At 42.7% G+C, this 19,819-nt stretch overlaps 1 protein-coding gene across 2 annotated transcripts in view; it reads right to left on the bottom strand.

Annotated features, from left to right (window-relative positions):
* The window catches only part of recql4 (RecQ helicase-like 4), a 144,975-nt gene that overhangs the window by 4,846 nt on the left and 120,310 nt on the right, over nt 1-19,819 (bottom strand). For both annotated transcript variants that reach the window (XM_069914975.1, XM_069914976.1), the window contains exons 23-24: nt 14,398-14,557; nt 4,389-4,497 (exon numbers count right to left, since the gene is read on the bottom strand). In XM_069914975.1, coding sequence (XP_069771076.1) covers nt 4,389-4,497; nt 14,398-14,557 — 269 coding nt within the window. The remainder of the gene's footprint in view (nt 1-4,388; nt 4,498-14,397; nt 14,558-19,819) is intronic.

Below are 19,819 nucleotides of genomic sequence, written 5' to 3'. Positions count from 1 at the left end.
GATGCAGAGTTGGGTGGAAAAGTGGCAGATGGAATTCAATCTGCAGAGGTGTGAAATGATGCATTTTGGAAGGTTAATCTTGAAGGCAGAGTATATCGTCTATTGAACAGCACAGTATAGGTCCATCTGCCCGTGCCGACCTATATATTCCTCCCAAAACAAAATAAACCCTTTCTACTGCATAACCCTCTATTTAACTTTCATCCATGTTCCTGTCTAAGAGTCTCTTAAATGCCCCTAATGTTCCAGCCTCCATCATCAAAATCTGGCAAGGCATTGAGACACCCATAACTCAGTAGAAAATAAACTTAGCCCTGATGTCTCCCCTAAACTTCCCTCCCTTCACTTTGTAGAGATGTCCCCTGATGTTTGCTATTCCTGCCCTGGGAAAGAAGCACCGGCTGGGCCACTCACAATCTTGTAGACCTCTATTAAGTCTCCTCCCATCCTTTGACACTCCAAAGAGAAAAGCCCCAGCTCTTGCTTTCCAATCCAGGCAACATTCTGGTAAATCTCCTCTTCACAGTTTCCTATAATGGGGTGACCAGAACTGAACACAATTCTAAATGTGCTCTCACCAAAGATTTGTGGAGTTGCAACATAACTTCTTGACTTTTGAACTCAATCCCCCAACTAATGAAGCCCAACATCCCAATTATCCTATCAACCTGCGCGGATGTATGGATCTGGACCCCAAGGTCTCTCTGCTCCTCAAGACTGTTAAGAATCCAACCATTAACCCTGTACTTGACCTTCCAAAATGCCTCACACTTATCTGGATAGATCTCCATCTGCAACTTTTCCACCCAACTCTGCATCCTGTCTATATCCTTTTGTAACCGATGACAGCCTTCAGCTCCATCCAAACTCCTCCAACCTTCGTATCAGCCACAAACCTACTTACCCATCCTTCCACTTCTTCATCTCAGTCATTTACCTTCATCTAGATCTTTGCATTCACCAAGAGCAGGGGTCCCAGAACAGATCCCTATAGAACTCCACTAGTCACTGACCTCCAGGCAGAATACTTTCCATCCACTGCTACTCTCTGCTTTCTACATGCAAGTCAATTTTTAATCCGCACATCTCCATCCTATGCCTCATGACTTTCTGAATGAGTCCTCCATGGGGGACCTTATCAAATGCTTTACTAAAATCCATGTAGACCACATCTACCATTCTACCTTCATCGAGTTCTTTTGTTAACTCCTCAAAAAACTCAATTAGGCTCGTGAGGCATGAACTTCCCTTCACAAAGCCATACTGATTATCCTTGAGTAAACTACTTCACTAATGCTCATAGATCCACGCCAGTTGTTTGCATACCACTGATGTAAGACTCATCGGTTTATAATTTCCATGATTCCCCCATTACCTTTTTTATACAAGGCACAAGGGGACCACATTTCCCAGTCTCCAACCCTCCACCACTGCCCATATGGCCAAGGAAGACTCAAGATCATAGCCAATGCCCCTGCTTTCTCTTTCCTCCCTTCCCACAGCAACCTGGGGTATATTTGTGTCTGGTCCCAAAAACTATAGAACAATAGAATGCTACAGCACAGAAAACAGGCCATTCGACTCTTTTACTCTGTGCTGACCATTGTTCAATAACCCTCCAGACCTCTTCCAACCATGTATCTATCCAATTTATTCTTAAAACTCATGACTGAGTCCCCTCCCACCACATCAGGTGGCAGCTCATTCTATACTCCCACCATTCTGAGTGAAGAAGTTCCTCCTAATCCTTTCCCCTTTCAGCCTAAAGCCATGTCCTCTCATATTTCTCTCTCCTAAACTCAGTGGAAAGACCCTACTCTCATTTACTCTGTCTATACCCCTCTGATAAGGTTTACAAAAATTATGAGGGGTATATCATTTTTAAAAAGATCCAACACTTCCTCTTCTTTAATCTCTCAACATCATTCAGCACACAGGCCTGTTCTATTCCAACCTCATTCTGATCAAGATCCTTTTGAGAATACTGAAGCAAAGTATTCATTTAGGACCTCCCCAACCTCCTCAGTCTCTGGGCACATGTTGCTTCCTTTATCCTTTAGCGGCCCCACATTCATTCTCGTCATCCTTCTGTTCTTCACTTACACGTAGAATGCCTTGGGATTCTCCTTAATCCTACATGCCAAGGCCTTCTTATGCCCCCTTAGAGCTCTCCAGTTCTTCCTCGTCACAAAACAATCTCATGAGCCCTTCCTATTTCCTGCTTCCTAAATCTAATGTGTTCTTCCTCCTTCCTCACAACTAGTTGCTTCACCTGTTTTGTCAACCACAGTTCCCTTTTCCCTGTCTGTGGGACAAACCCTGCTCGTGGTTCTGAAACATCCTCCACATTACTTCTCTGCTTTCTCCCATGAACATCTGTTTCCAATTTACTCTCGCTAGTTCCTGCCTCATCCCTTCATAATTCCCCCTTCCCCAATTAAACATGTTTCATTTTGTCTGCTTTTATCCTTGTCCATAGCTATGCTAAAGCTCAGGGAGTTCTGATCACTCTACCCAAATCCTCTCGCACCAATAGGTCCACCACCTGATCGGGTTCATTACCCAGTACTAGATCCTGTATGGCCTCTCCTCGCGTCAGCTAGTCCACATGCAGGTGTTCCTCAACTTATGATGGGGATGTGTTCTGGGAAACCCATCGTAAGTCAAAAAACCCGTAAGTTGAAAAATAATACTGGACCTACTATTTTTTATACTGAAATTTTGAGTACCTTTATTCCACACTGAAAAAACCATTAACATGAGAGAGAGTATGCTGTACGATACTCTCACGAGAGAATAGTGTACCGCATGGGCAGGAACAGACTGAAATTCAAAATCGACAGTATGAAACCGAACCATCGTAACTTCGAAAAATCGTAAGTTGGACTTTCATTAGTAAGAAAGCACCTGCATTGTGTCAGGAATCCTTGGACACAAGACAAATTCTGCCCCATCTATCCTTGCAGTCAGAACCAACCTGTCAATATTAGGAAAGTGGAAGTGTCCCATGACCACAATCCTGTATTTTCTGCACCATTCCAAAATCTGCCTGCTTATCTGTTCCCCAGTATTGCAAAGGCTATTTGGGGACCTATAGACTTCTCCCAGTACAGTGATAGCTCCCTTCTTATTTCTGACTTCCACCCACACAGATTCAGTTTACTTTCTCTCTACAGCGTCTTCCCTTTCTACAGTAATGACACTATCCCTGACCAGTAATACTATTCCTCCCCTTCCCCCAATTCCTTTTCAAAACACCTAAACCCTGGTACCTGCATCAGCCAATCCTATCCTTTTGCCAGCCAAGTCTCTGTAATGGCAGGATTCTTGATGCTGCAAGATCCGGAGGACCTTGGGGTCCAAATCCATAAATTTCTCAAGGTTGCCACAGTCTGACAGGGTGGCTAAGAAGGGTTATTATGTGAGCCTTTATGAGTTGGGGGATGGAATTCAAGAGACATGGTCATGTTGCAGCTCTATAAAACTCTGGTTAGACCACACTTAGAATATTGTGTTCAGTTCTGGCTGCCTCATTATAGGAAGGGCATGGAACTATGGAGAGGATAAAGAGGAGATATTACCTGGATTGGAAATTGTGGAGCAAAGAAGGAAGAGGGTTGAGTGCATAAAGTTCCACAAAATAACGAGAGGCTTAGATAAGGTGGACAGCCAGCACCCTTTTTCCCGGGGCGACAGTAGCAAACATCAGAGGACATCGGTACAAGGTGAGGGGAGGAATATTCAAGGGAGATGTCAGGGGTAAATCTTTATTTATATACAAAATGGTAGGTGCCTGGAATGCATTGCCAGGAGTAGTGGTAAACAATAGGGGCATTTAAAAGTCTCTCCGACAGGTACATGGATGCAGGAAAGAGTCATAGGTCTAGGGTAGGGAAGTTTCAGTTTGTTGAGTCAGTCGGTTCAACATCAAGGGCTGAAGGGCCTGCACTGTGCTGTAATGTTCTATGTTCCCCATAAACCTATGGTTACTGATGCCCATGCTCTGGTTGAGAAGGAAAAAATTTAGTGGTGAACCACAAACCTTTCCACACAAGAAGCTGGTGTGTTCATGAAACCAGTTGCCAGATGAAGTGGTAGAGAGGCGACTTCAATTACACCATTTAATGGACATTTGGAGAAGTAGAAGGACTGGAAAGGTTCAGGGAGATATGGGCCAAATGAGCCAAGCTTGGGATGACAACATGATCAGCATGGACTAGATGGGCCAAAGGGTCTGTCCATACAATAAAATTCCAACAATGAGTCCTCACAACATGCCCAGCACTCACAAGATAGGTGATCAGGAAAACTGCCCACAGAAACAAATTTTATCCTGTTCAATCCACTGGGTTATGGAACTATAACACGAGAGAGAAAATAATGATTACCAATGCCGTGAAATATTCTTGCGATGGCTCTCCCCGAGAATTTTACCTCATGGTGGATGGACAAGAAGAGACGGATGTCAGCTCGAATGTGATCCTCCCAGTCGCTGAACTGAAACAGAAAGGCACGTTCAGGAGAGAAACACACAACCTGCAGATTCTGGAATCCTGAGCACAATCTGGAGGGAGTCAGCAGGTCAGGCACCATCTGTGAGTAGAAATGATCAATGTTTCGGGTCACGCACCGTGGAAGCAGGTGCTGTGGCCCAACTTGTCCCACCCACACTTGTCTCACCTGCCTGCATTTAGCCCATATCCCTGCAAACTGATCCTATCCACAGATCCATTCAATGTTTCCTTAACCATTACAATGGTACCTGCCTCAATGACCTCCTCCGGCAATCTGTTCCACACACCCATTGCCTGGGCGACATGGTCGGTACAACGGCTTTACAGCGCCAGCTATTAGGATCGGCGTTTGCATCCTGCACTATCTGTGTGGAGTTTGCATGTTCTCCCCATGTCTGTGTGGGTTTTCCCCGGGAGCTCTGGTTCCCTCCTACTGAGTGAAACGTACCGGGGCTGTAGGTTAATTGGGTGTAAATTGGGTGGCACAGACTTGTGGGCCGAAATGGCCTGTTACCATGCTGTATATCTAAATTTAAAATATTAATAAAATTACCCTCAGTTTCCTGTTAAGTCTCTCCTCCCCTCACCTTAAGCCTATTATATCCTCTGGTCACTGATTTCCCCTACTCTGGGCAAAAGATTCTGCGTTCACCTGATCTATTCTTCTCCTGATGTTGTCCACCTCTATGAGCTCAGCCCTCCAAGGAATAAATCCCCAGTCGATTTAACCTCTCCCTGTAGCTCAGCACCGCCCCCCCCCCCCCCCCCCCCAACCCTGAGTTCTGGCAACATCCTCGTAAATCTTCTCTACACCCTATCAAGCTTAACATCTTTCCTGCAGCACGACGACTGAAAATGCTTCAATTGAGACCTTAGGAGGAGTCACGTGATGGAGTAGTGGCCGGTAGGAGAATACCAGCCCTCTCCACAAAAGAAGAAATAAAGTGAAGAAAAAACAAAGCCCCAGACACACAAACCACAACAAATAAAAAATAAAGGTGTGGAGAAAATGGCACCTAAGAAAGAAAGATGCCGGAAGAGAAAGGTGAAGGCCTTACCTGTACGAAAAAGCAGGGACCCGCCGTGGAAAGAAGAGCCCATTCCCTGAGGTCAGTGGAGACCCCGCAGGGTCGCGACCCATCGAACGCAGGACTGCAAAGATGGCTCATGGACTCAAACAGAGGTGTGCAACCGTGCATGCGTGGATGCGCATCACAAAGACAACACCGACGGGAGGGGGGACGAGCTAAGAAAGACCCGACAGGGCTCCCAGCTGGAAGATACAGAAAATAACGGGAACGGGAGGGGTGAAAATGAAAAAAGGAAATCAGAGACACAACAGATGACCAGTCCAGAAGAAGAGGACCAACATCAAGACACCATAAAAAAAACCCAACAAACTGAGACAAACAGCCCAACAAGAAAGTCAGAAGAGACACAGATACAAGGAAGAGAAATTGAGACACAAACCCAAGAGCAGACACAGAAGAAGAAGAAGGAGACCAAGCTCTGCACAGAGGAATAGGAGGGAAAATGAATGGACAGTACATAGATAAAATATTTTTTCAAGAACATATGAAAGCTTTAAAAGAATGGTTGACACTAGAATTTAGTGAAATAAAAAGAAAAATGAAAAGTACAGAAGAAAAAATGAGTAGAATAAGCTGGTCATAACAGAAATAGGGAAAAGATTAGAAAATGTGGAAGAACGTAGGAGTTGTTAGCTCAGAAGATGGATATAATGGAAAACTATAGTAGGCAAAACAATATAAAGAGAGTGGGCCTTAAGGAAGATGAAGAAGGCAAAGATATGATCCCAAAGGTCATAGGAATGCCAGAAATACAGGAAGGAATGGAAATAGAAAGGGCACACAGAACATTAGCCCCAAAACTATAGACACAACAAAAACCAAGATCTGTTTTAGTAAAATTCCTGAGATATTTCTTTCTTTGGCTTGGCTTCGCGGACGAAGATTTATGGAGGGGGTAAAAGTCCACGTCAGCTGCAGGCTCGTTTGTGGCTGACCAGTCCGATGCGGGACAGGCAGACACGGTTGCAGCGGCTGCAGGGGAAAAATGGTTGGTTGGGGTTGGGTGTTGGGTTTTTCCTCCTTTGACTTTTGTCAGTGAGGTGGGCTCTGCGGTCTTCTTCAAAGGAGGTTGCTGCCCGCCAAACTGTGAGGTGCCAAGATGCACGGTTTGAGGCGATATCAGCCCACTGGCGGTGGTCAATGTGGCAGGCACCAAGAGATTTCTTTAGGCAGTCCTTGTACCTTTTCTTTGGTGCACCTCTGTCACGGTGGCCAGTGGAGAGCTCGCCATATAACACGATCTTGGGAAGGCGATGGTCCTCCATTCTGGAGACGTGACCCACCCAGCGCAGCTGGATCTTCAGCAGCGTGGACTCGATGCTGTCGACCTCCGCCATCTCGAGTACTTCGACGTTAGGGATGAAAGCGCTCCAATGGATGTTGAGGATGGAGCAGAGACAATGCTGGTGGAAGCGTTCTAGGAGCCGTAGGTGATGCCGGTAGAGGACCCATGATTCGGAGCCGAACAGGAGTGTGGGTATGACAACGGCTCTGTATATGCTTATCTTTGTGAGGTTTTTCAGTTGGTTGTTTTTCCAGACTCTTTTGTGCAGTCTTCCAAAGGCGCTATTTGCCTTGGCGAGTCTGTTGTCTATCTCATTGTCGATCCTTGCATCTGATGAAATGGTGCAGCCGAGGTAGGTAAACTGGTTGACCGTTTTGAGTTTTGTGTGCCCGATGGAGATGTGGGGGGGCTGGTAGTCATAGTGGGGAGCTGGCTGATGGAGGACCTCAGTTTTCTTCAGGCTGACTTCCAGGCCAAACACTTTGGCAGTTTCCGCAAAGCAGGACGTCAAGCGCTGAAGAGCTGGCTTTGAATGGGCAACTAAAGCGGCATCGTCTGCAAAGAGTAGTTCACGGACAAGTTTCTCTTGTGTCTTGGTGTGAGCTTGCAGGCGCCTCAGATTGAAGAGACTGCCATCCGTGCGGTACCGGATGTAAACAGCGTCTTCATTGTTGGGGTCTTTCATGGCTTGGTTCAGCATCATGCTGAAGAAGATTGAAAAGAGGGTTGGTGCGAGAACACAGCCTTGCTTCACGCCATTGTTAATGGACAAGAGAAAATATACTGGAGAGGGCAAGGAATAAAATGAGAGAAGATAAAAACCACTGGAATACAAAGGACAAAAATTTTTTTTCTACCCAGACATAAGTTTTGAACTCCTGAAGAAGAGGAAGGAGTTTAACGCAGCAAAATCGATCCTATGGATGAAAGGCTATAAATTTATGTTAAGATATCCAGCGGTGCTTAAAATAGTTATCCCGGGGCAGCAAAACAGACTATTCTTGGATCCGGAGAAAGCACAAGAATTTGCAGAACGCCTGAAAGACAGAAAGAGAGATGAAGAGATGTAACAAGAACAAAGAATGACGACAAACTACATATAAAGAAAAAACAATGTATAAGTAAGAACTAAAGGAGGGAACGAAAAGGGAAGAAAGGAAGTAAGGGGGGAGAAAAAGAGGGTGAGCTTTGTTATATGTAAAGAAAAAAGTCTTTTCTGGAGGGGGTTGGGTGGGAGAGAATAACAGTCACTGCGAAATCAGTTGACGCTTGCAAGCGGGTACGCAATCCAAAGGGAGAGGGGAGTTGTGGTTGCCCGGCAAGGGACAAGGGGCAACTCAGAGAGGAGGGGGGCACATTTGGGGTTAAGGGAATTTTAGATGTGGGAATGGTTGAAATATTTTATGTTTTAGAAGTGTTGTCATACAGTGCGTTCAAAAAAAGAAAACTGAGAAATGGAAATGGGGAAAAGGGGAAAGGTGGTGGTAAGGAAGTGGAAATGAGAGGTAAACAAAGTATGAAATGGCCATGTTGAACTATATGACTATAAATATTAACGGAATACATAACCAAATCAAAAGGAAGAGGATATGAAATTTACTGAAAAAAGAAAAAAATAAATATAGGATTCGTGCAGGAAACACATCTAACTGAAGTGGAACATAATAAATGAAGGAGAGACTGAGTAGGGCACGTAACGGCAGCATCATATAATTCAAAAGCCAGAGGTGTAGCTATATTAATCAATAAAAATGTACCAATCAAAATAGAGGAGGAAATAATAGATCCAGCAGGGAGATATGTAATGATAAAGTGTCAGATATATTCAGAATTCTGGAATTTGGTCAATATATATGCACCTAATGAAGAGGATCAAAAGTTTATGCAAGATATCTTTTTGAAGATTGTAGATACGCAGGGGAATATATTGATTGAGGGGATTTTAACCTTAATTTGGCTGGACAAAAGACTAGCAGAAAGAATAAAGTAGCCAAATTTATGGTTAAATCGATGGAGGAAATGCAACTTTTGGATATATGGAGGAGGCAACACCCAAAGGAGAAGGAATACTCATATTATTCAAGTAGACATAAAACATATTCAAGGATTGACCTGTTCCTGTTGTCAGCCCATATCCAAGGGAAAGTTAGGAAAATAGAATATAAAGCTAGATTGTTATCGGACCACTCACCCCTGTTATTCGCAATAGAGCTGGAGGACATCCCTCCAAGAACATATAGATGGAGATTAAACTCCATGCTACTTAAAAGACAGGAATTTAGAGAAGTTATTGAGTGACAAATTAAAATGTACTTTGAAATAAATACGGAATCAGTGAAAGATAAATTTATATTATGGGATGCAATGAAAGCGTTCATTAGAGTGCAAATAATAAGTTATGTAACTAAGATGAAGAAGGACTACAATCGGGAAATAGAACAGTTGGAAAGGGAAATAATAAGTACAGAAAAAGAATTAGCAATAAGGGAAGATACAACAAAAAGAAGAGAATTGGCAGACAAAAAAATAGGATCGATTTTGCTGCGTTAAACTCCTTCCTAGTATTATGAGCTAAGAGAAAAAATGCACAAAATACTAGCTTGGCAGCTTAAAACAGAACAAACTAAAAGAACGGTATTGGCATCAAGGAAAAAGGACAAACAAATTACATATAACCTAACAGAGATCAATGAAAACTTCAAGGAATTCTACGAGCAATTATATCGAACTGAGAACGAAGGGAAAGAAGACAAAATAGATGAATTTCTAGCCAAAACTGAACTACCAAAGTTGCAAGAAGAGGAGCAAAACAAATTGATAAAAACATTTGAAATAGAGGAAATACAGGATATATTACAAAAGCTTCCGAACAATAAAACGCCGGGAGCGGACGGACTCCCAATAGAATTCTATAAAACATTTAAAGACTTATTAATTCCTCCTCTCCTGGAAGTAATGAACCAGAATGAAGAAACACAAAACATGCCAGATTCATTCCAAACAGCAATTATTACAGTAATACCAAAGACGGGGAAAGATCCACTAACACCAGCATCTCTACTCAGATTATAAGATAATAGCTAAACTATTAGCAAACAGATTGGCCAACTGTGTACCAAAAAGAGTAAAACTAGATCAAACTGGATTTATTAAGAAAACACGAACAACGGACAATATCTGTAAGTTCATTAACTTAATCTATGCAGTACAAGGAAACAAGACACCAACAGTGGCAGTTGCCTTAGATGCAGAGAAAGCCTTTGACAGAGTAGAATGGAATTATTTATTCAAAGTACTACAGAGGTTCAACTACCAGAGAAATATATTAATTGGATTAAAGCATTATATAAGGGACCATTGGCAAAGGTGACAGTAAATGGATATATATCAAACCAATTTAAATTAAGCAGGTCAACTAGGCAGGGATGTCCACTTTCTCCCTCCCTCCCTCGTGTTAGCTATAGAACCCTTGGCAGAACTGATAAGAACAGAAAATAAAATAAAAGGGATAAAAATAAAAGAGAAGGAATATAAAATCCATCTATTTGCAGATGATGTCATAGTATACTTAACAGAATGAGAATTATCAATAAAAGAATTACATAAGAAATTGAAAGAATATGGAGAAGTATCGGGGTACAAGATCAACGCAAATAAAAGTGAAGCGATGCCAATGAATAATGCGGATTTCACAAAGTTTAAGAAAGAATCACCATTTAAATGGCAAACACAAGCAATCCGATACCTAGGTATTCAACTAGATAATAATCTAGGCCATCTATACAAATTAAATTACCAGCCATTAACAAAGAAATTACAAGATGACTTAGAACATTGGAAAGATTTACCACTAACACTGATAGGAAGGGTAAATTGCATTAAAATGAATACCTTCCCAAGGATACAATACCTATTTCAATTGTTACCAATTCCCTTAACAGAGAAATTCTTCAAAGAGTTAAAATAAGGAAATTCTTATGGAAAGGGGGAAAACCGAGGATAGCGCTAGATAAATTAACAGAGTGGTACAAACAAGGGGGCTTACAGCTACCAAACTTTAAGAATTATTATAGAGCAGCACAATTAAGACACCTATCAGATTTTTATCAAACAAGGGAAAAACCAGATTAGAGCTAGATAAAATAGGGGAGAAGGTACCAGAACATATACTACATAAATGGAATGAAAAGCTGGTGCAATATAGGAGTTCGCCAGTACTGCACCATCTGCTCAACATTTGGAAGAAGATTCATGTAGAAAGGAAAAAACAAATGACCAACTACCAAAATTATTATTGATGCAAAATCAACTACTCTCTTTCACAATAGATAACCTTTCCTTCAGAGAATGAGGGAGAGAAGGGATCAAAAGAATAGAAAATTGTTTTTTGGGAAACAATTTATTATCTTTTGAACAAATGAAGTACAAATATGGTATAACTCATGGTACAATGTTTGCATACCACCTACTGAAAACCTACTTGAAGGACAAATTGGGAAGTAGGCTGAGGTTACCAGAAGGAAGCAGCTTTGAATATGTGATTACAGACACAATGATAATTAAAAGATTTATTGCAAACATGTACATCAAACTGCAAGAGAAAGAGAACGAGGAAATAAGCTGTAAACCCAAACAAAAGTGGGAACAAGATCTAAACATAAAGATAAAAAATCAAAAATGGGAAAAGCTATGCTGGAACTATGAGAAATACAATACGAGGTTACGCATGATACAATATAATTGGTTACACAGGCTATACATCACGCCCCAAGAGTTAAATAAATGGGACCCAACAGTATCAGATAGATGTTTTCACTGTAAGAAGGAAACGGGAACAACAGTACAGCCAATTTTGGCATGTGAGAAAGTGGAAATGTTTTGGGAAGATCTAAACCAGGTATTAAATAAAATCACAAAAAGCAACATACCAAAAAAATCCAGAGATCTTTCTTCTAAGTAAAGAATTAGGCCTCAAACTGGATGAAGCACAAAAAAGATTTATTATGATAGCCTTCGCTGTAGCAAAAAAATGTATAATGTCAACCTGGAAATCGGAAGAGAGCCTGAGAGTACAGCAATGGTACATAGAAAGTAATAAATGTATTCCATTGGAAAAAATAACATATAATTAAAAAAATAACATCACAGTATTTGAACAAATTTGGGAACCGTACATGGAACATAGCTGAGAGGGCCTACCACGGACCTCCACCCCCTAAAATGACAGAATGAGAAGAAGACGAAATGAACTGACCCAGTGTGTAAAAGTAGATGACACAATTTTCTTGTTTATTTTCATTGTGTGATGACATTGTTTAATGGGTTTAATGTATTATATATGTTGAACGTTTAGTGGGTGGGGAGGAGGGAGGGAGGGAGGGGGGAAAAGGGGAGAAAATGACACTGTATATTCAAGAGGGAAATGTTTGTGTGTATTTTGGATAATATGGTGCATAGTGTGAAAAATAAATTTAAAAAAAAAATGAGGCCTCACCAACACCTTGTGCAACTGCAGCGCAACCTCCCAACTTCCATACCAGTGTTCCTCAAAGTACGATGGGGTTACATTCCGGCAAACCCATCGTAAGTCAGAAAAAAATTGTAAGTTGAAAAAGAATACCGCATCTAACTTTTTTATATACTGATTATTAAATTCTGAATACCTTTATTCCACACTTTAAAAAACCATTAACGTACACATCTGAAAGCACACTGGGCATGAAGAAAGTTTGAAGCTTTGCACTAAAATTAATTGCTAAAATGACAGAGTGTAGTGTACCGCGTATCACAAGCGCTGGAACAGATCGGAATTCAAAATTGAAAGCCATAATAACTTTGAAAAATCGTAAGTTGGACCATTGTAGATAGGGGAGCACCTGTCCTCAGTACTCTGACTGATGAAGGCCAAAGTGCCAAAATTTGACAGTCTTATTTGGTCATGATAAAGGGTCCTGATCCAAGTTGTTGACTTAGAGGCTGCCTAAATGGCTGAGTTCCTCCAGCAATGCATCGTTTGCTCAAAGCACCTCCAGGTGAAGCCTCACAACACTTTCACCCAGCATCTTTTAAATGATGCAAGTCTGGGTAGATGGGAGAATATGGTATTCTCCATTTGGAAGACCCCTTAAAGATAATATGCTGAATCGTATTACTGTTCCCATCAATCCTGCCTGGAGACGACACTCCAGCCCATGGTTCGTATCAGACAACTACTAGTGGGAAATCACTGTTATTTCAGCTTTTACCTGCTGTTATGTTTATATAGTTAGAGTCCTCCAGCACAAGTCTTGTACATGCTGACCAAGCCAGTCCCTGCATTCAGCCCACATCCCTCAAACTTTTTTTATCCATGTCTTTCGAGCATTACAGTTGTTCCCTGCCTCTATCTCTTTCTCTGGCAGCTTGTTTCACACACCCACCACCCTCAGGTCCCTTTTAAACCTTCATCCCTCTCAGATTAAATCTAGCCCCTCCAGTTTTAGACTCACCTACTCTGAGGGAAAATGACTGTGACCATTCACCTTTTCTAGGCCCCTCATGATATTATAAACCTCATTAAGGTCGCCCCTCAGCCTCAAACACACCCGAGTGAAAGGCCTCAGCCTATCTACTCCCCCCTCTCCCCCACAGCTTCCTTCCCCAGTCCCAGTAATATTCTTGCGCACCAGAAACTGAGAAACACACCCCATTGAGAAGGAGAAGCATAGGATATGGCGCTGTAGGACGGTGACCATGCTAGCGGGCCTCAAGGGACATCTATCCTGTAGAGGTTCTTCTCCTATCTTCAAGGGGAGTTGTGTGAGACCCTCTTGTACTGCTTTCCCAGTGTTATCCCTGCTGCTCTCATGCTCTACAGCCTTGTGATCACCCAGAGTTGCTTCCACAGCCATGTGTCCACCTGGGACCTCTTGGCTGCTAGTCTCTGCTCCTCCCCTGCCCTTCTTCCCTTCATCCCTCCTCCCACCTATTTTCCTTTGTACCTGATGCAGGGCCCAGGCCCTAAATGTTGGTTACCCTTTACTTCCTATGGATGCTGTGTTTCCCCAGCACACGTGTATTGGCGGCAAGGTTACCAGCACAGCTCTGTTACAGTGCCAGTGACTGAGGTTCGAATCTGGTGCTGTCTGTAAGGAGTTGGTTCATTCTCTCTGTGTCTCCACATTGGGAGGGGTCTGGGCCTGCAGAGAGGCTGTGGGAGCGCTGGAGGCGAATCTACAGATACTTGGTGACTTCAGGGTGATTTTCTTTTGCTATTCCTTTTCTGACTGCAAGGGGCGCCCGACAATCCTAGTTAGATGTGGTTACCTCTGAGTGCTCTGGTTTCCTCCCACCCTCTGAAAGTTTATAGGGATATAATGCTAATTGGAGTATTAAGGGAGCATGGCCTCGTGGACTGGAAGGACCTATTAATATCCTGAATCTCAAAATTTCACAAAAAACATTGCACTCGACCCCAACATCTGCAGAGTTTTTTTGTTTAACTACAAAGTAGAAAGTGGGCACCCACCTTCACCATGTCCAGCTCATTCATCTCTTCCTCTGGGCAGTACATCTGTTCAGCCTGGTTCTTGTTCTGGTCAAAATAGTCCTTCAACAACTGCTTCAACTGTGAGCTTCTCCCCACATCCACGCCATCTGCACACACACTGCAGTTCTTCACAGCCACGCTGGAAACCAAGGGAAAGGTGAAGAAACAGGGATGTCCAATGTTAACTAAACCACTTTCCTGATTGTCCGCTCCTCCCATGTGCGGGGAGCTACCTCACAGATCTGTGGGCGGGAGGCTGTGACAAACCATCTCATCGCTGCGAGGGATGTCCGTTCACTCTGTCCACATTGTATTAATGCCTTGGGACAGCACAGCAACTCCGCTGAGAGAGGGGCTAACTCACAGCGGTGAAGACCCGGATTTCATCCTCATCTTGGGCGCCGTCTGCGTGGAGTTTGCCCGTTCTCCCCGTGACCATTTCCTCCCACATCCCAACCACATAAGGGTTAGAGGACTAATTGGTCATTGTAAATTACAATGGGGACAGGCACATGGATGAAAGAAAAATAGAGGGTTATGGGGTAGGGAGGGTTTAATATTATTTTTTGGTCAGCACAACATCAAGGGCTGAAGGGCCTGTACTGTGCTGTATTGTTTTATGTTCTACCCCTGTCAGTTGCCCAAGTAGCAGAATCTTGGGGTTGTAGGTGAGTACAAGTTGATAGGAGTCTTGGAAGAATAACAACCGGAATATGCCCTGCTTGTCTGTGACGAATGTGCCCTCCTGCTTTAGGCCCTCTTGCCCACATCAGCTCAGATCAGAAACTGTTTATTATCATTTAATAAAACAGAAATGTAATATAACAAACAAAGATTCGCCCTTAGGATTGTCGGGCGCCCCTTGCAGTCAGAGAAGGAATAGCAAAAGAAAGTCACCCTGAAGTCACCAAGTATCTGTAGATTCGCCTCCAGCGCTCCCACAGCCTCTCTGCAGGCCCAGACCCCTCCCAATGTGGAGTTATCCATGTGTCTGGCAGCTCATTTCATGTGCTCATCACATTCTGAGTGAAGAACTGCACCCCCCACGTCCCTTCTACATCCCACCCCCCACTCACCTTGTAGTTATGCCCTCTTGTCTCAAGATTCTCCCACTCTGGGGAAACAGACGATCACTATTCAGCTTAACAATTCGCCTCATGATTTTTAGAAGACTGTAAGATCCCCTCTCACCTCCTGCGCGCTAAGAAAACAGGCCCACTTTTTCCAATCTCACGATAACTCAACATCCCAACAACTTTGTAAACCCCTTCTGTACCCTTTATAATGAATATCCTTCCTGCCGTAAAAACATTTAAAGAAGCGCAGTCTTCTTAGGGGCGGTCAGCATGGCATTGTGAGGGGAAGGTCATGCTTCACGAGCTAAATTGGATTTTTTTGAGGAAGTAACAAAATAACTTGATAAGGGAGGGCAGTAGATGTGGTGTATATAGATTTTAACAAGGCTTTTGACAGACCCCCCCATGAAAGATTTGTTCAGAAAGCCATGAGTCATGGGATCCCTGGAACCTTGGCTGTGTGGGTTCAGAATTGGCTCGCCTGTGGAAAGCAGAGAATGGACGGTAACTATGGTGGTGAACCAGTGAGGGGGCTCTGTGGCTGAGGGACCAGTGCAAGCACTAGGATGCAGGCAACATGAGGTGAGCCGTGGAAGCTGTGGGCTGCCGGAGAATGCTGTCGGGAGACTCGCGCTGGGTTGCAGATTACTGGAGACTGGCTCAAACTGGCTGGAGGGGTACCAGGTATTAGAACCGGGATGCGAGGCCACTGGATGATCCCTGACAGTGTCGGAGGTTCGGGTCTGGAGCTCGGGTTGCCAATCATTTGGACTGGACTCTGTGTGGCTGTGGAAGTGCTGGAGGTGAATCTACAGACACTCGGTGACTGGAGGGAGCTCGCTTTTCCTTCTCCTGCCAGTGGTGAATCTGTCTGCCTTGTGTGAGAGTATATAGATATATTTTTGGGAAATAGATTGGGGCAAGGTTTGTTAGTGTGTGTCACATAGAAACACTTTAAAACTGATCTAATTTAAAATGCTGGAGCTCTGCTAGACATGTTGGGGCCAACAGTCTGCAAAAGCTTTGGAGAGTGCCCAAGAGACTTCACTAATGGATTGTTGTTTACAAAAAGGCAACAGATGAAAGATCTTGTTGGAGCTGCAGATTGTCTGGAGCTGTTCTAAGAGGGTCATGTGCTTTTGCAAGCAGAGAGTCAAATAGGCTTTCTTTCAGAGAGAGAGAGAGAGAGCGAGAGAGAGAGAGATCAGTTCTACAGTGTTACATTCAGCAACAGCAGCTGGGACTGGAACAGGACAAGCTGACAAGCTTGTGGAAAACCCCATTTGGAAGACGGGCTGTGAGTTCTTAGTTCAGCCTGGTCAAAGCCCTTGTGGTTCATGCAAGAGGAGAGGACTGGCTGCCTAATGTTTCACTTGGAATAAAAGAAACAAAATGGAACTCTGTAGTGACCTGAAAGAAAGAGTTTATCATCTGGAGAACCTTGAAGGGGCAAGTTTTGACAGCAAGACACTGAAGTGGCTGATGGAAGTAATTACGTTGTGGATGTCCTGGAACAACAAATCTCTCTCTGAAAACCAACAAGAACCTTATTGAGCGGTAACCATTTACCTTTCAAGCACCAAAGCCTGGTGAACTTTATAAATGTTAAAATCTGTGCACAGTATACGAATTGCCTGCAACCAGTGAACTTGGAGGAGTGAGAAGTGAGATTGGACTGTGAATCAAAGAACTTTTCTAAACTTATACTCACATTACATACACATGTGCTTAGAATTAGAAGGGGGTTAAGTTAGGTGAGTTAAGTTAATAGTGATAAGTTAGAGTTTGATCCTGTTTTCATGTTTAAAGATAATTAAAAGCAATTTTTGTTTAAGTAACCATTTGCCTTGGTGAATATCTATTGCTACTGGGTTTAGGGGTCCTCTGGGTCAGTCTCATTTGGGGGCTTGTCTTTTTGGATTGAAAATTTGAATTTTGGAATCATAAACTTTTGGAGCTTTTGTGATTTATTACTTAATTGGTTTTTCCAAGCTAATTTAAAGCTTGTGTGTGTGGGGGAAAAAGGCAGCAATGGATGGTAGCACATTTTTGTCCCAACCATCACCTGCGGAGCTCCAGAGGAATAGAAAAAAAAATTGATTATAGTGAAATATCATGTAGGTGAGGGAAAATTTTCCAGAGGGTAGATCTGTTGAGTTGCAATTGGAATTGGAGAAATTGAGGGTGGTGGAAGAAAGAGAGAAATGGAAATCTGAATTGCAGAAACAACAAATTGAGGCAGAGGAAGCTGAAAAACAAAGGGAGGATAATGAAAGACAAAGAAAATATGACGGAAAAAATTGAAAGAGACAGATGGTTTCAATTAGAGAAGTTAAAAATTGAGCTGGAGGGAGGTAAGAGATTTGAGGCTGTAACTCCTGGGGAGAGGTTTTTGGCCAGTAGAGAGGTAGATCTAGTTACTCCTTTTGATGGGAAAGATTGGCACGAAGGTACTCATTTAGTTATTTGCAGTAAGGGAGGCTGTGCAGGATTCATTAGGGTTCAGCTCTTTTGAAATTGTGTTTGGACATCAGGTTAGAGGACCTTTAATGTTGTTAAAAGAACAGTGGGTTAATGAGGATGTTAATTGGACTTGCTGGATTATGTTTCTAAATTTAAAGATAGGCTACTTGGCTCAAGAGAATTTAGAAAAGGCTCAGGGTAAAATGAAGCGTTTATTTGATGGGAAAGCTCAAGTGAGGAATTTTGAGACAGGATGTAAAGTGTTAATTTTGTTTCCAACACATGACAATCCTTTGAGAGCTAAATTTTCTGGACTGTACGTAGTTAAATCAAAACTGAACGATGTTGACTATGTTGTAAACACTCCAGATCGTAGGAATGAAACTCAGATTTGTCACATAAATATGCTGAAACCTTATTATGAGGATAAGGACAGTGGAATCTGTATCAGAGGTGTTTGTTAACAGGGTTGAGGAAGTTATGGATCATAATATTATGAAAATAGAAAGAAACCATGGTTTTCATGTTTAAAGAAAATTAAAATTAAAAGGAACTTTTGTTTAAGTAACCATTTGTCTTGGTGAATTTCTATTGTGGCTGGGTTTTGGATTCCTCTGGACCCGTCGCAGACTGTATTCATTGGAGTATAGAAGAATGACAGGAGACCTCATAGAAACATATCAAATGGTGAAAGGTTTGGACAGAATAGATGTTTCCCTTGGTGGGTAAATCTAGGAGAAAAAGCCATGGTCTTAGAATTAGAAGGGACCCATTTAAAACAGAGATGAGGAGAAATTTCTTTAGCTAGAGGATCATGGATTTGTGGAATTCATTGCCACATACAGCTGTGGAGGCCCGATCATTGGGGGGAGTTTAAGGGAGAGATTGATAGGTATCTAATTTGTCAAGGAATCAAGGGATATGGGGAAAAGGTAGGGAAATTTGAACTAGATGCGAGAGCAGTTTAGCTCAGGGTGGATTTGCGGAGCAGACTCGATAGGCCAAATGGTCTACTTCTGCTCTTTTATCTTGTGATATAAGAAGAATTTGGACAGGTAAATGGATGGGAAGGGTATGGAGGGCTATGGACTGGGTGCAGGTCAATGAGACTAGGCAGAATAATAAACGGGACAGATGGCATCTGAACTGGAAGGGGATTAATATCCTTGTGGGCAGATTTGTTCGTCTTGTCACAATGGGTTTAAACTAGATTTACAGGGGATGGGGAACCAGAATGTTAGAGGAGTTAGTGAGAACAAAGAAGATAAAAGTCATGCGAGGACTGCATGTATAGACAGAAATCTAAGATTTGTACGTGATAGAAATTTTCTCAGGTGTATTTATTTTAATGCAAGGAGCATTGTTAGAATCGATGACAAGCTTAGGGCATGAATTGGCGCATAGGATTACAACATTGTTGCTATTAATGTGACTTGATTACAGGAGGGCAGGACTGGCAACTCAATGTTCCAAGGTTCCATTGCTTTAGATTTGATAGAAGGGAAACAAATAGAAGGGTCATGGAACATATGGAGATTAAGGAGGAGGAGGTGCTTGCTGCCTTACAGCGAATAAAGGTAGATAAATCCGCTGGGCCGGATGTTATATTCCCTTGGACTTTGAGGGAGACTAGTGAAGAAATTGCAAGGTCCCTAGTAGATATATTCAAAATGTCCTTAGCCACGGGAGAGGTGCCAGAGAGTTGGAGGATAGCTCATGTTGTCCCATTGTTTAAAATAGGGACCAAAAATAAACCAGGTAATTATAGGCCAGTGAGCCTGACGACAATAGTAGGTAAATTATTGGAAGGAGTTCTGAGAGATAGGATATAGAGATAGTATTTGGAGAGTCATGGGCTGATT

The sequence above is a fragment of the Narcine bancroftii genome, chromosome 1, assembly GCF_036971445.1.
Source record: "Narcine bancroftii isolate sNarBan1 chromosome 1, sNarBan1.hap1, whole genome shotgun sequence".
NCBI classification, from domain to species: domain Eukaryota; kingdom Metazoa; phylum Chordata; class Chondrichthyes; order Torpediniformes; family Narcinidae; genus Narcine; species Narcine bancroftii.
The sequence above is the reverse complement of the archived record's forward strand: the minus strand, read 5'-3'. Positions and strand labels throughout refer to the sequence as shown.